Genomic DNA, 13,394 nt, shown 5'->3' with positions numbered 1-13,394 from the left:
TAAAAAGACATGAAAGAAACATGGAGTAAAAACTCAACCTGAAATTCTGAATAGCTCTTTGAATCATGAAAATTTATAATGTCATGCATGTGCGTATAAATGTCATACTATGCATAGGTATATGCGTTCATAACATCATCAAGCCTCTGAGGGCATCCCATCATATCATCTCGGCCACTGTGGGCAAAATCATCAACGTATACCAGCTGATCAGGTGGTGGTGCGTATATAACGCCTTAACCTTTTTTCATATCCCATATACATATAATATACGTGTATATAACGCCTTCTGGTCATGGGTCAATGTACATGTATAAATGCATAAAATGCATAAGAAATATGTTAATAAGATTTTTCGAATATCATAAAATCAATATGCCTTTCGGACAAACTTTATCAAATACGTATTTTTCTGAGACCCATGAACAGAGGATATAATAATAATTCACATGGGGAATCAAGAATATAGACATCCCTAGTATTTCTATGAATAGAGTCATTTATGAAAGTTGCACATTTTACTCATTTCGTTTGTATCATTTGGATCATGCCAAAAAGAAAGAAAGGATAGCCTTAACATAACTGAGTCGATTCTCTTGACAATCCATCTAACACGTCTTTTGCGAAAACACGTAACAGAAGATCGAAGTAGGAAAAACTCCGTATGATGTCCTAAGTCCGCAACTTAAACTAGTAGTTCGTTTACGTAAATTTGGGCAGCATCTCCCCTGTAACTAGGCCCTCCTCCAATACCATATACCAACAACAACAAGAACACGATAATAACAACATGTGAGCATCATTTTCCAACCTTATCTCCATCATAATATACCACAAAACAGCTCACACACCCTAATTACTTTATACGTAAAACGACAACCAAAGTAGTGTCAAACAACTTCAAATAATGTAACGATGAGCGACCAGCCCACCATTCCGTCATTATGTGGTATTTATCTATACCATTTATCCTTCAAAACTCCATTAAATAGTAGAAAAATATACAGCCCAAAGGCAACACGAAACAACCCACAAAATAGTCTACTACAAGTCAAATAACTCGAACTCACGGCTTTTGATCACCGTCCCGTAAGTTCTAACTATTAGGAAATGAATTTATCAACCTTACTTGATATTTAAACACTTAAATACAGAAAGTACACGTTTTCTTAACTATGAAATACCTTCCAAAACTCAAACCACAAAGAAAAAGAGAGGTGATATAGCAATGTTTACATCGTAGGGATCGTTTTAATGTTATCGCTTCTTGATTCCGTGCCCGGGATAATAATAATGCTTGAAGCTCTTATAGAGGGCTTAAGAGTAAAGTTAGGGGTGTTATTTGGGCGAGCTCTATGGAAAATTGGAGAAAGAGACGAGATGGGATGCAAATATCCTAATTGTTTTAAAAGTCATAAAGGTGATACTTGGCACCCTTTGATTGGCCCTTCTTCCAACGTTTATAACTTTTTATCCGGGTGTCTTATGAATGAACGGTTAAATGCGTTGGAAACTACATTCCAAGACCTTTAATTTGATATATAATATGTCCCAAAAATACCTCATATAGTACACAAAATATATTTCTCAAAAAGCTCTATTACATGACAAATCCTTAGTCGGTGTTTCCGCAACTTTAATCCGTTTTTCTTAAACTTCATATTTTCTATCCAAACATCATATATAGCCATATTATGACTTTAAAATTATTTAAATCATGATTAATAAGTCTCATATTCATTACGTCACCTTAAGACGCACAAGGTGTAACAGTAATATCAAGATAAGATCCGAAACCAGATTATCGAGCTCAAGAGTCAGGGACCAATCAATACCGAGCTCGAATCGATATCGAGCTCAAGTCAATACCGAGATCGGCCAATATCAAGCTCGAGTCAACATAGAGCTCGAGATCCAAGACTGTCCAAGATCGAGCTAAGAGATAAAGAGCCATTGTAGCCGCATTAGGGGAGAGAATCTCGACGGGAGTTAAGTAAAGGCTAATTAACTAATCTATCATGGGATACCCACTATGTATTTTTAATTATATCCAAAGTAGGATTCCTCCACTATATGAAGAGTGGCTATCATTTCTGTCAGTGACATTCAACATTCAAGACTTAGACATTAATACACTCTCATATTAAAAAGATTATTACGTTGATATATAGCAGAGATTATCCTTTTTTGAGTTTGGATATTGATTCATCTTGCTCGTTTATAAATTATTCTCTAATCAATTTGGTTTGTATTTCATTCTTTTTTTTACAGTCAATATTCAATATATATTTCTACTTACTTTTTCAATTTATACCAAGTTATACCACGTATCCTTAGAACTACGTATAAATTCAACTATATCCGTTTTTTGGGTAAACAGTTTGGCGCCCACCGTAGGGCTAAGGATCATAGTGGTTATTTGGTACGAATCTCTGTAAAACACACTATTTCACGCTTGTTCTTAAAAGTGTCTTCGATTTCAGGTTAAAAACGATAAACTCTCAAATAATGGCCCTACCTATCGACAACGAAGCTGGCTTTCAAGATGAGAATAACAACGTGACTCCCAGGGATGAAAGGCCACTCGTTGAACCCGTTGGAACTCGGGCCGTAGATCCAATCGACGTTAATTTACATATGGCCATTGAGGCGAACCATCGTTCCGACCCAGAAAATAATATTTATGGTGGAACTCGATCTGCAGTTTGAAATACACAAAACGCTGGAGAGGACGGGATCAGCTTGCGTATGATTTTTGAATGTTGCAAGCTCAACAAGTAGCAATAGCCCAGTTGCAGAGCCAAACCCATGCACCGAGCAGGCTCGAGCCCAGTCCACCCCAAGAAGTCACCCATAAAACGGGGCTAGTTATAGTGAGGTCAAATGAACAAGAATCGGGGACTAATCCCGAAATTATTAAGACGCTCGAAGAACTGACAAAACGAATAGAATCAGGAGAAAGGAAGATTGAAGAAAACGACCAAAAGGTAGAAACTTATAACTCCGGGGTTGATCAGATCCCGGGGGCACCACCGATATTGAAAGGCTTGGATTCCAAAAAGTTTGTGCAAAAGCCTTTCCCCCCGAGCGCGGCTCCAAAACCGATCCCCAAGAAGTTCCGCATGCCCGAAATTCCTAAATACAATGGAACGACCGACCCCAACAAACACGTCTCCTTTTACACATATGCCATCTAAGGGAATGATCTAAAAGATGACGAGATCGAATCCGTATTATTGAAGAAGTTCGGTGAAACCCTGTCAAAGGGAGCAATGATATGGTATCATAATTTACTGCCTAACTCTATCGATTATTTTGCTATGCTTGCAAATTCCTTTGTAAAAGCACATGCCAGAGCCATAAAGATAGAAACCAGAAAATTTGATCTTTTTAAGGTAAGGAAAAAAGGTAACGAAATGCTAAGAGAGTTTGCATCTTGTTTCCAAATGGAACGAATGGATCTACCACCAGTCACGGACGATTGGGCTGTTCAAGATTTCACTCAAGGACTGAACGAACGAAGCTCGATGGCTTCACAACAATTTAAGAAAAAACTTAATAGAATACCCTGCCATTACATGGGCCGATGTGCATAATAAGTATCAATCGAAAATCAGAGTCGAAGATGGTCAGTTCGGAGTCCCTTCGAAGCCTATTTATCCAGCTAGGAACGTCGAAAGAACCAAGAGAGACACCGATCGTGGGCCAGGGTCAAGCAAATATCGATATCGGCCATATAACAAAAATCGGAGGAGCATCGGACCTAGTCGGAACCATGTGAGAAACGAAAGAAGAAATGATCAAGGTCGAAATAATCAGGGGTCATGACCAAAAACGACTTCGACAGGCCTGTCAGGAAGCACCGAGGCTATCGTGCCTAACAATTGGAATGTAACTCACCTAAAAGCGATACTACTGCTGAGGTACGACCCCTGTTCGTTTCTCTTTTTGATGCTTCAAAACTAACAATTGTAGGTAACTTAGAACAGCGGTTCAGTGTTAAATGTTGCATCAACAGTATCCAAGGCTTCTCTATCTGATCAACCTCGAATACAGGGGGCGTCACCCTCAGATATCAGCTGTTTTACACCCCATGTTAACGTACGTGAAAGTACACCATAAGTAAATTGATGGAAGCTCGAAAATGAGATGTTACATCCAGCATTTTCGTACGTTAAAGTTTCGTCATAAGTTAATCGACGTAACCTCGGGAATGAGATTATTCTGAGGCCAAAAGTATTATGCTACTTCAAATAAGTGATAAGTAAATTTGTGAAGGTGAGAGGGTAAGCAAATCGAAGAAAATGAGTTTCGTCGAAGTTTGACATTTTGGGATAAATACGGTTCGAGCTATAATACCCGGTATTTATGGACTAGTGCCATACAAGGTACCACATGACCATGATAGTAAGATGTATGAAGTGTATTAAAAGTGAGTAAGATTTTAAGTAATTTGAGATAATTCCTAATTACGTGAATAATCAGGTAATTATTAATTTTAGTGGGAGATTAACAATTAATTAGAAGTTTGTGGTTAATTATGTAAGTACAATTTTGGATAATCATTAGGGAAAAATACTTCCACGTGGGATTCTAGAATTGTGGCAGCAAATTGCCATCTAATTAGGTTCTTAAGGAAGTGGTGGAAATAATTTAAAGACATGGGAACCTTATCTCATTCTTGTTGAAGAATTATATTCAAAGACCTCTATTTAATTCACAAAAATGGAATGGAAAACATGATTTGCTTCAGCAAGAAAAGCCATCCAAGATTATGATCAAAATTTAACAAAAGGCTTCTTTAATATATAGAATGGAGATGCTTGCATCCAACCTCCAAGTAACGAGCCTTCAGCAAAAGAAATTATCCGAGGATATATTAAGAGACTTCTTAGAATATTAGCAATGGGATTTTTGCGATTAGAAGGGAGTACGGTGCAATCTTTCTCAAGAATATCATACGAATTTTTTCCTACTTCGATCCGCCGTTACAAGTTGTCGCAATCAACGGTGTTAAAAGGATTGTCAAGAGAATCGGTTCAGGTATGTTAAGGCTATCCCTTCTTTCTTTTGGCATGATCTATATGACACAAACGAAACGAGCAAATGCACAATTTCCATAAATGACTCTATTCATAGAAATACTAGAGATGCTTATGTTCTTGATTCTCCATGTGTCATATTATTCTATCATCTGTTCATGGGTCTCAGAAAATAAGTAAATTGATAAAGTTTATTTCATGACTTTAATCAAAGGCATAATGGTCCTATTACGTTCTGAGAGATTTTATTAACGTATTTCATACGTATTTCATTCATTTATACATGTACATTGACCCATGACCAAATGGCGTTATATACGCGTTTATATGTATATTATATGTATATGGGATATGGAAAACGGTTACGGCGTTATATACGCACCACCACATGATCAGCTGGTATACGTTGATGATTTGCCCACAGTGGCCGAAATGATATGATAGGATGCCCTCAGAGGCTTGATGATGTTATGAATGCATATACCCATGCATGGTATGACATTTTATACACATATGCATGACATTATAATTTAAATGATTCACAGAGCTATTCAGATATACATGTTGAGTCTTTTCCTCCATGTTTCTCTCATGTCTATTGTTTACTGATTTTCATTCCTTATATACTCGGTACATTATTTGTATTGACGTCTCTTTTTGCCTGGGGACGCTGCGTTTCACGCCCGCAGGTCTTGATAGACAGGTCGAGAGTCCTCCAAGTAGGCGATCAGCTCAGCGGAAGATGTTGGTGCACTCTATTTGCTCCGGAGTTGCTTATTTGGTCAGTATGATTTAGATGTGTATTGTTTGGTATGACGAGGTTCTGTCCCGACCTTTATGACAATTATGTATTCTTAGAGGCTTGTTGACATATGTCATGTACGTAAAAGATTGTATGGCCTTGTCGGCCTATGTTCAATGTATAAGTGGTTATTTTGGTCTTATAGGCCCATATGTCATATGTATAAGTTTGTATTCCCCCATGCTTTACTTCGGTTCATTTATCTATGATAGTATGATACGAAAAGATACGTTATGTTGGTACTCGGCTGAGTAAGGTAACAGGTGCCCGTCACGGCCCATCAGTTTGGGTCGTGACTAGCTGCAACAAAGAAAAAGATTTATGCTAAAAGGTCTTCGAGAAGACAAGATTATTGTACGGGCTAAACGGTCAAATGAACCATGCCCGCATAGATTGCTCAAGCCTTAAGCATAAAACATGTACGCATGTAAGATTATTTCACACAAGAATGAAAAGAGGCCCCTCCAAGAATTTATTGCATCCGATTTCTATGGATATATCGATCTTAGAGGCAACTTTAATTTGAGTTCGAGAAATCATTCTAACTCGACTACAAAGCCCAAGGGCTACCTTATATCAAGTTCGAGCAAGTCCTCACTCGACCATACGGCCTAAGGGCTATATTACTTCGAGTTCGAACAAATACTCACTCGACCATTAAGCCTAAGGGCTACATTATTTCGAGTTCGAGCAAACACTCACTCGACTATAAGGCCTAAGGGCTACATTACTTCGAGTTCGAGCAAACACTCACTCGACCATTAAGCCTAAGGGCTACATTATTTCGAGTTCGAGCAAACACTCACTCGACCATTAAGCCTAAGGGCTATATTAACTCGAGTTCGAGCAAACACTCACTCAACCATAAGTCCTAAGGGCTACATTAACTCGAGTTCGAGCAAACACTCACTCGACTGTTAAGCCTAAGGGCTACATTAGTTCGAGTTCGAGCAAACACCCACTCGACCATAAGGCCTAAGGGCTACATTACTTCGAGTTCGAGCAAACACTCACTCGGCCATTAAGCCTAAGGGCTATATTATTTCGAGTTCGAACAAACACTCACTCGACCATTAAGCCTAAGGGCTACATTAACTCTAGTTCGAGCAAACACTCAGGTCTAAGGGCTACATTATTTCGAGTTCGAGCAAACACTCACTTGACCATTAAGCCTAAGGGCTACATTAACTCGAGTTCGAGAAAACACTCAGGTCTAAGGGCTACATTATTTCGAGTTCGAGCAAACACTCACTCGATCATTAAGCTTAAGGGCTACTCTGACTTCGAGTTCGAGCAAACACTCACTCGACCATTAAGCCTAAGGGCTACATTAACTCGAGTTCGAGCAAACACTCACTCGACCATAATTTCTAAGGGCTACATTATTTCGAGTTCGAGCAAACACTCACTCGACCATTAAGCTTAAGGGCTACTTTTACTTCGAGTTCGAGCAAACACTCACTCGACCATTAAGCCTAAGGGCTATATTAACTCGAGTTCGAGCAAACACTTACCCGACCATTAAAGCCTAAGGGCTATTCTTATTTCGAGTTCGAGCAAACACTCACTCGACCTTTGAATAGTTATTCAATGCTAAGGCACTTTTGACCTTTGTATAAATTAACAAAAAACAAAAGATTCGGAAGCTATAAAAGGGAAAAAAGTTTTATATACAAATATTTTACAAAGGCATCTCGACCCGAATGAAGTTCTTTACAAAGACCGAAAGCAGCCTCAAAAGAAATAGCAACAACTACTTAAGATCCTAAATGGCTTAGTCTTCATCGGAGGTCGCGTCCTCGACATCTTCCCACATTTATATTCGCTCGAGCTATCGGAGTCTTCCTCAGGGAAGGCCAGCCTTCGAGCCTTGTTTTCCTCCGCCTTGGCAATTTCAATCTCGGCCCCAACATCGAAGCCCTGAGCACTGACCTCCTCGAGAGCTTCTCTCCGAGCCTGCCATTTAGCGTGCTCGACCATGCTCTTGGCTTTGGCTTGGTTGATCTCAACATCGATCCTGAACTGGGCCACTTTAGCATCAACTCTTTTATTGGCCTCGATCACCTCAGATCTGGCTACTTTAAGTTCATCAGCCAAGCTTGTTTTATCAGAAATAGCCAAATCTAACCGATGTTGAAGCTCCTTCATCCTCTCGATCAGCCCCGAGGCATTTTCTTTCGCAGATAGAAGTTGGGCCTCAGACAACTCCAACTGAGCTTGAACAACTTCCTTTTTCGAGGCAAGGATATCCATATTCTTTTTAAATTATTCCGCCTCGGCCAGTAGCCCATCTACCTGTGAGTTGAGCAGTCTGATCTGCTCGATTCTCTGCCGAACCTACAGAATCAGATCGTTAGTAGTTATCTCCAATTCATTTTCACTATCATGGAAAATTCAGAATACCTGCTCAGCCATCTCCTCGTGCTCTTCCCGAGCTGCTGTCAAATCTGCTCGAAGTTTCTCACTAAGAAGCTTGTAAAAGTCACTCTTCTCAGTGAGGTTCCGAACCTCAGCCTCGTGCTCCTCTCGGATTCGGAGGAAGGCCTCGTGATGCAGCACCGAAGCCTACAAACATAGGAAAAATGTTAGAATTAACTACATATCTGAATATAAAATAAACAACAAAGATGTCATCGAAGTTACCCGATTCAGAGCATGCTGGGCCTCGTTGAAAAGGCAGGCAGGTCTTACCGCACTCATCACTGATGTCATTGCCCACTTAGTTGAAGTTCGGAAAATCATATCGTTTCTCACCACATTTCTTCCGAGAAATGGGGGGACTATTTGTATATGGTCAAAATCGGTTTTGCTCTTCATGTAATTAGTCGAGATTGGAACATGATGGACCGAGGGCCGTCATTGTAATATTAAGATAAGATCTGAAGCTAGGTTATCAAGCTCAATAGTCAGGGACCGATCAATACCGAGCTCGAATCGATATCGAGCTCGAGTCAATACCGAGATCGGCCAATATCGAGCTCGAGTCAACATCGAGCTTGAGATCCAAGACCGACCAAGATCGAGCTAAGAGACAAAAAGCCGTTGTAGCCGCATTAGGGGAGAGAATCTCGGCGGGAATTAAGGAAAGACTAATGAACTAATCTATCATGGGATCTCCACTATGTATTTTTAATTATATCCAAAGTAGGATTTCTTCACTATATGAAGAGTGGCTATCATTTCTGTAAGCGACATTCAACATTCAAGATTCATACATTAATACACTCTCACATTTCAAAGATTATTACACTGATATATAGCAGAGATTATCCTTTTTTGAGTTTATGACATTGATTCATTTTGCTCGTTTATAAATCACTCTACTCAATTTGATTTGTATTTCATTCACTTTTTACAGTCAATATTGGATATATATTTCTACTTACCTTTTCAATTTGTACCAAGTTATACCACGTATCCTTAGAACTACGTATAAATTCAACTCTATCCGTTTTTCGGGTAAACAATACTGTTTCGCAACAACCAGAACAGACGATCCAATCGCTGCACGGCCATAGCCACTTAGAAATCTCAAGGCTGAGTACTTCCAAATGTTGTTAGAGAAAGCAATGAAGATTGAAGCCATATACATGATCAAACACCCGAAAAATAGCAGTCTTTCGACCAATTGTGTACCCGAGTAGGCCAAGTATTAGGCCACCAAACAAGCAGCCAATGAAAAAAGATGAAGCATGAAGTCCTTGAAGTATAGGATTATCAGAACAATGAAGTGACCATTCAGATTCAATGGATGTGTAAATAGGGTCATCCCAATTCCATTCATTGGTAGAAAGTTGACATATATTGGACTTGGAATTGCAGCTTGTGTTATTATGTTGTGTGCAATGCCATGTTGGGATAGCATCAGTAAAGATAGTGATAAATGTTTGTTGAGCCTCAAAGAAACAAGCAAATGAAACAAGAATAACTTGCAAGATTCGTGGCTATTCAATTCCGCAACTTCCAAAAAATGGCTCTATTATTTCTTCAAGAGAAGAAGGATCATTTAACTGCCTTAAGGTTTTTAGATTTGGAGGTTCTTGATCATGGCAATTCTTGGCTGAAGGAAAATGTGAGAGTAAAGGAGTTGAATTAGCCATTAGAATTTGGAAGGGGATTTGACCTCTTCATTCTAGTGATGATATTTATAAGGACTAACAAATTATTTTGCATAATGTAATACCAAGTAATCTGATTATGTAAATACATTTTTCACGATTAGTGCATAGAACTTAAACTCTTTCTCGTACAGGGTAACAATTAATTGATCAATTGTTTAATGGTCAGTTGTTTGTGATGCCCATGACGGATCAGAGGGCTGGCTTACGAGGGCGGTTCAAGCAGGACTGACAGGATTCTAGGCTGGCAAGCTTCTGAAGAAGGGGCGCACATGTCATGCCTTAGGCAAATCTCACATCGAAATGAGAGAGGAAAGTGAAGTGCTTAGACATAAACTCATATGGTACGCGCGTTTTGGGGGCTTGAGGTGGCACAGCCCGAAAGACAAACTCGTGCGGGCCTAGGCCCACAGCGGACAATACGTATCATAGACTTGGGTGGTGATATTGTCATGTTCCACGATTTGTGATTTTGATAATTATTAATTTGTTCATGCTTCTCATGATCATTAAACAAATAGGTTTCTTCCAGCTGAAGATAAAATAATCTAAAGATTTTGGTGATTAAATTTGCTTTTGGTAGGAAGGAACAAATAAAAAATTAGTGCTGGTTTTCTGACATTTCTGAAGTTCAAATGTGAAGAGTTGATTATTTCTTTGCATTGGGGACCCTCCTAGCTCTTAAACAAATCACCCACGTTTGCTACTACTACATAAAAATTAATCAAGTACTTGAAATCATGCTTCACAAACCAAGACTTTCACTAATTTGTGTCGTTTTCGACGTTATTAGATAGAAGATAGACGTGAAACTTTACTCCAAAATATCCCAATATATGAAAAACTACTCATAGGCGAGAGTTGTATTATAAAACTCAAAATATAATAATTAAGGTTAGATGAATACTTATGAAATACCATAGAAAATTTATCTTTTGAAAACAAACTTTTCACAAATATTCTTTTTGGATGAAGCGAGGTATGTGATATATTTTAAACTACAAGTGAAGTAAACGTTAGAAAATAAAGTAGTGACAAATTATGCGCAGAGTTATTGAGATGAAGGAATTAATACATATATTGTATAGCAAAGATTAGTAAACAAGTTTGGGTGGTGTAGTCGTTTATCACACTAGTCTCACACACTATAGGTCTCCGATTCGAATTCGGCTCTGATTATCATTTTTTACGCTCTTGTTCTATTTTGGTTTCTATTTCTTGATTTTGCCAACTTTTAAGAGACTATATATACCTTTTTTTTTCTTCAAATTAGATGGGAGTTTGATGAGAATGAGATAAATGTAATGCCAAATAACTAGTCATTTTAGATAAATCAAGAGGGTGAAGTTTATAGGAAGTAGCTATATTCAAATCATTAGTTTTATTACTTCATCCATCAAAATATGATGCCATTTTTAGCTTTTCTCCTTAAGATGAGAAATTTCGCGATAAAGCTGCTAGTACTAAGTAAAATGATATTGATCAAAGTTGAAAAGACCATAGTGGAACATAATTTTTAAGTAGAAAGGAAGATATTATTTGCTAAGTTAAAACTTATACATGATTGGATGCACAACAACTACAAAATCAACATTCACACCCCATTCATCACATAAGGTGATCCATTACCCTCTTGTGCTTGCTCTTCCATGTTCTTACAAAGCTCCAATCCCTTTGTTTCTGGTAGAAAAATGACCAAAGATCCTGCAATTGATGTCATAATTCCAAGCACCAAATATGGTAAAATCTTGCTTCTATCTCCTCCTGCATCAACCAAAACTGGACTTACCACGCCCCCGAGCACCACAGCCTGCCACACAATTGACACAGTAGCATTCCTTATGCTAGTTGAAAATAGCTCTGAAGTGTATATCAGCAACAAGTCAAATGCAGTGCAAGCACTAAAGAAGGATATTAACTCCAATACTAGCTGTAACACTTTCCATTTGTCCACTATCATGCATAACATGCCACAAACACCTGATAAAACACTTAGTCCAACTAGTGTGCTTCTTCTATTGCATTTTTCTACCAAGAAAAAGACTATCAAGAAAGCTGGTAATTCTAGCAAAGCGTTTAGACCGGTACTCAAGTAGAGATTTAAGCTAAAGTTGCCAAGTCCTAATGGCATGCCATAGTACATCAATCCAATACCAAAACCTGTTGACACAGCTAGCAATAGCTGTCCAAGAATCCATCTTTTCTTCAACAAAATCTTGATCAATGGTTGATTAAAGTCATTGTCAATCTTCAGTTTATGGTCATGTTTCAATACCAGGTCATTTAAGCTTAGGTTCTTGCAATGAGGTGCTATAAATGTTTTCAGGACTGCAAAAGCCTCTCTATTTTTCCCTTTTGAAAGTAGCCATCTTGGTGATTCATAAACACAAAACTGTAGTAACATGCAATAAATTATTGTTGGAAGACAAGTCCAAAGATAAAGTACCCTCCATGAGTAATTCCTACTAAAATAAGCCAAACCTGGTAGTGATACAAATCCAAGTGTAGATATAAGGAATCCAACAGTTCCAACTTGGCCTTGATACTGTTTAGCAACACTCTCAGAAGACAAAACCAAAACAGACGATCCAATCGCTGCACGGCCATAGCCACTTAGAAATCTCAAGGCTGAGTACATCCAAATGTTGTTAGAGAAAGCAATGAAGATTGAAGCCATAGACATGATCAAACACCCGAAAAACAGCATAGTCTTTCGACCAATTGTGTCCCCGAGCAGGCCAAGTATTAGGCCACCAAACAAGCAGCCAATGAAAAAAGATGAAGCAGGAAGACCTTGAAGTATAAGATTATCAGAACAATGTAGTGACCATTCAGATACAATGGATGTGTAAATAGGCTTATCCCAATTCCATTCATTGGTAGAAAGTTGACATATATTGGACTTGGAATTGCAGCCTGTGTTATTAAGTTGTGTGCAATGCCATGTTGGGATAGCATCAGTAAAGATAGTGATAAATGTTTGTTGAGCCTCAAAGAAACAAGCAAGTGAAACAAGAATAACTTGCAAGATTTGTGGCCATTCAATTTCACAACTTCCAAAAAATGGGTCTATTATTTCTTCAAGAGAAGAAGGATCATTTAACTGCCTTAAGGTATTTAGATTTGGAGGTTCTTGATCATGGCAATTCTTGGCTGAAGGAAAATGTGAGAGTAAAGGAGTTGAATTAGCCATTAGAATTTGGAAGGGGATTTGACCTCTTCATTCTAGTGATGATATTTATAAGGACAAACAAATTATTTTGCATAATGTAATACCTTATAAGTGATCTCAATATATAATACCTTATAAGTGATCTGAATATGTAAATATCTTTTACACGATTAGTGAATAGAACTTAAACTCTTTCTCGTAAAGGGTAACCATTAATTGATCAATTGTCTGTGATGACCATGCCGGAGGGCTGGCTGACG

General features: G+C 38.4%; 1 protein-coding gene across 1 annotated transcript; it reads right to left on the bottom strand.

Moving 5' to 3' along the window:
- Positions 1 to 11,556: 11,556 nt before the first annotated feature.
- LOC107767199 (organic cation/carnitine transporter 3-like) lies at positions 11,557 to 13,155 on the bottom strand. The gene has a single exon (XM_016586125.1). It carries the CDS (start codon positions 13,153 to 13,155, stop codon positions 11,557 to 11,559), a length of 1,599 nt encoding a protein of 532 aa, XP_016441611.1.
- Between the last annotated feature and the right edge of the window lie 239 nt (positions 13,156 to 13,394).

The sequence above is a fragment of the Nicotiana tabacum genome, chromosome 23 (genome assembly GCF_000715075.1).
Source record: "Nicotiana tabacum cultivar K326 chromosome 23, ASM71507v2, whole genome shotgun sequence".
NCBI lineage: Eukaryota > Viridiplantae > Streptophyta > Magnoliopsida > Solanales > Solanaceae > Nicotiana > Nicotiana tabacum.
This window is presented reverse-complemented; position numbering and strand designations above follow the sequence as displayed.

Bases quoted from the DNA above. Each gene is read 5' to 3' on its own strand.
- LOC107767199 (XM_016586125.1), bottom strand. From the start codon at position 13,155: ATGGCTAATTCAACTCCTTTACTCTCACATTTTCCTTCAGCCAAGAAT.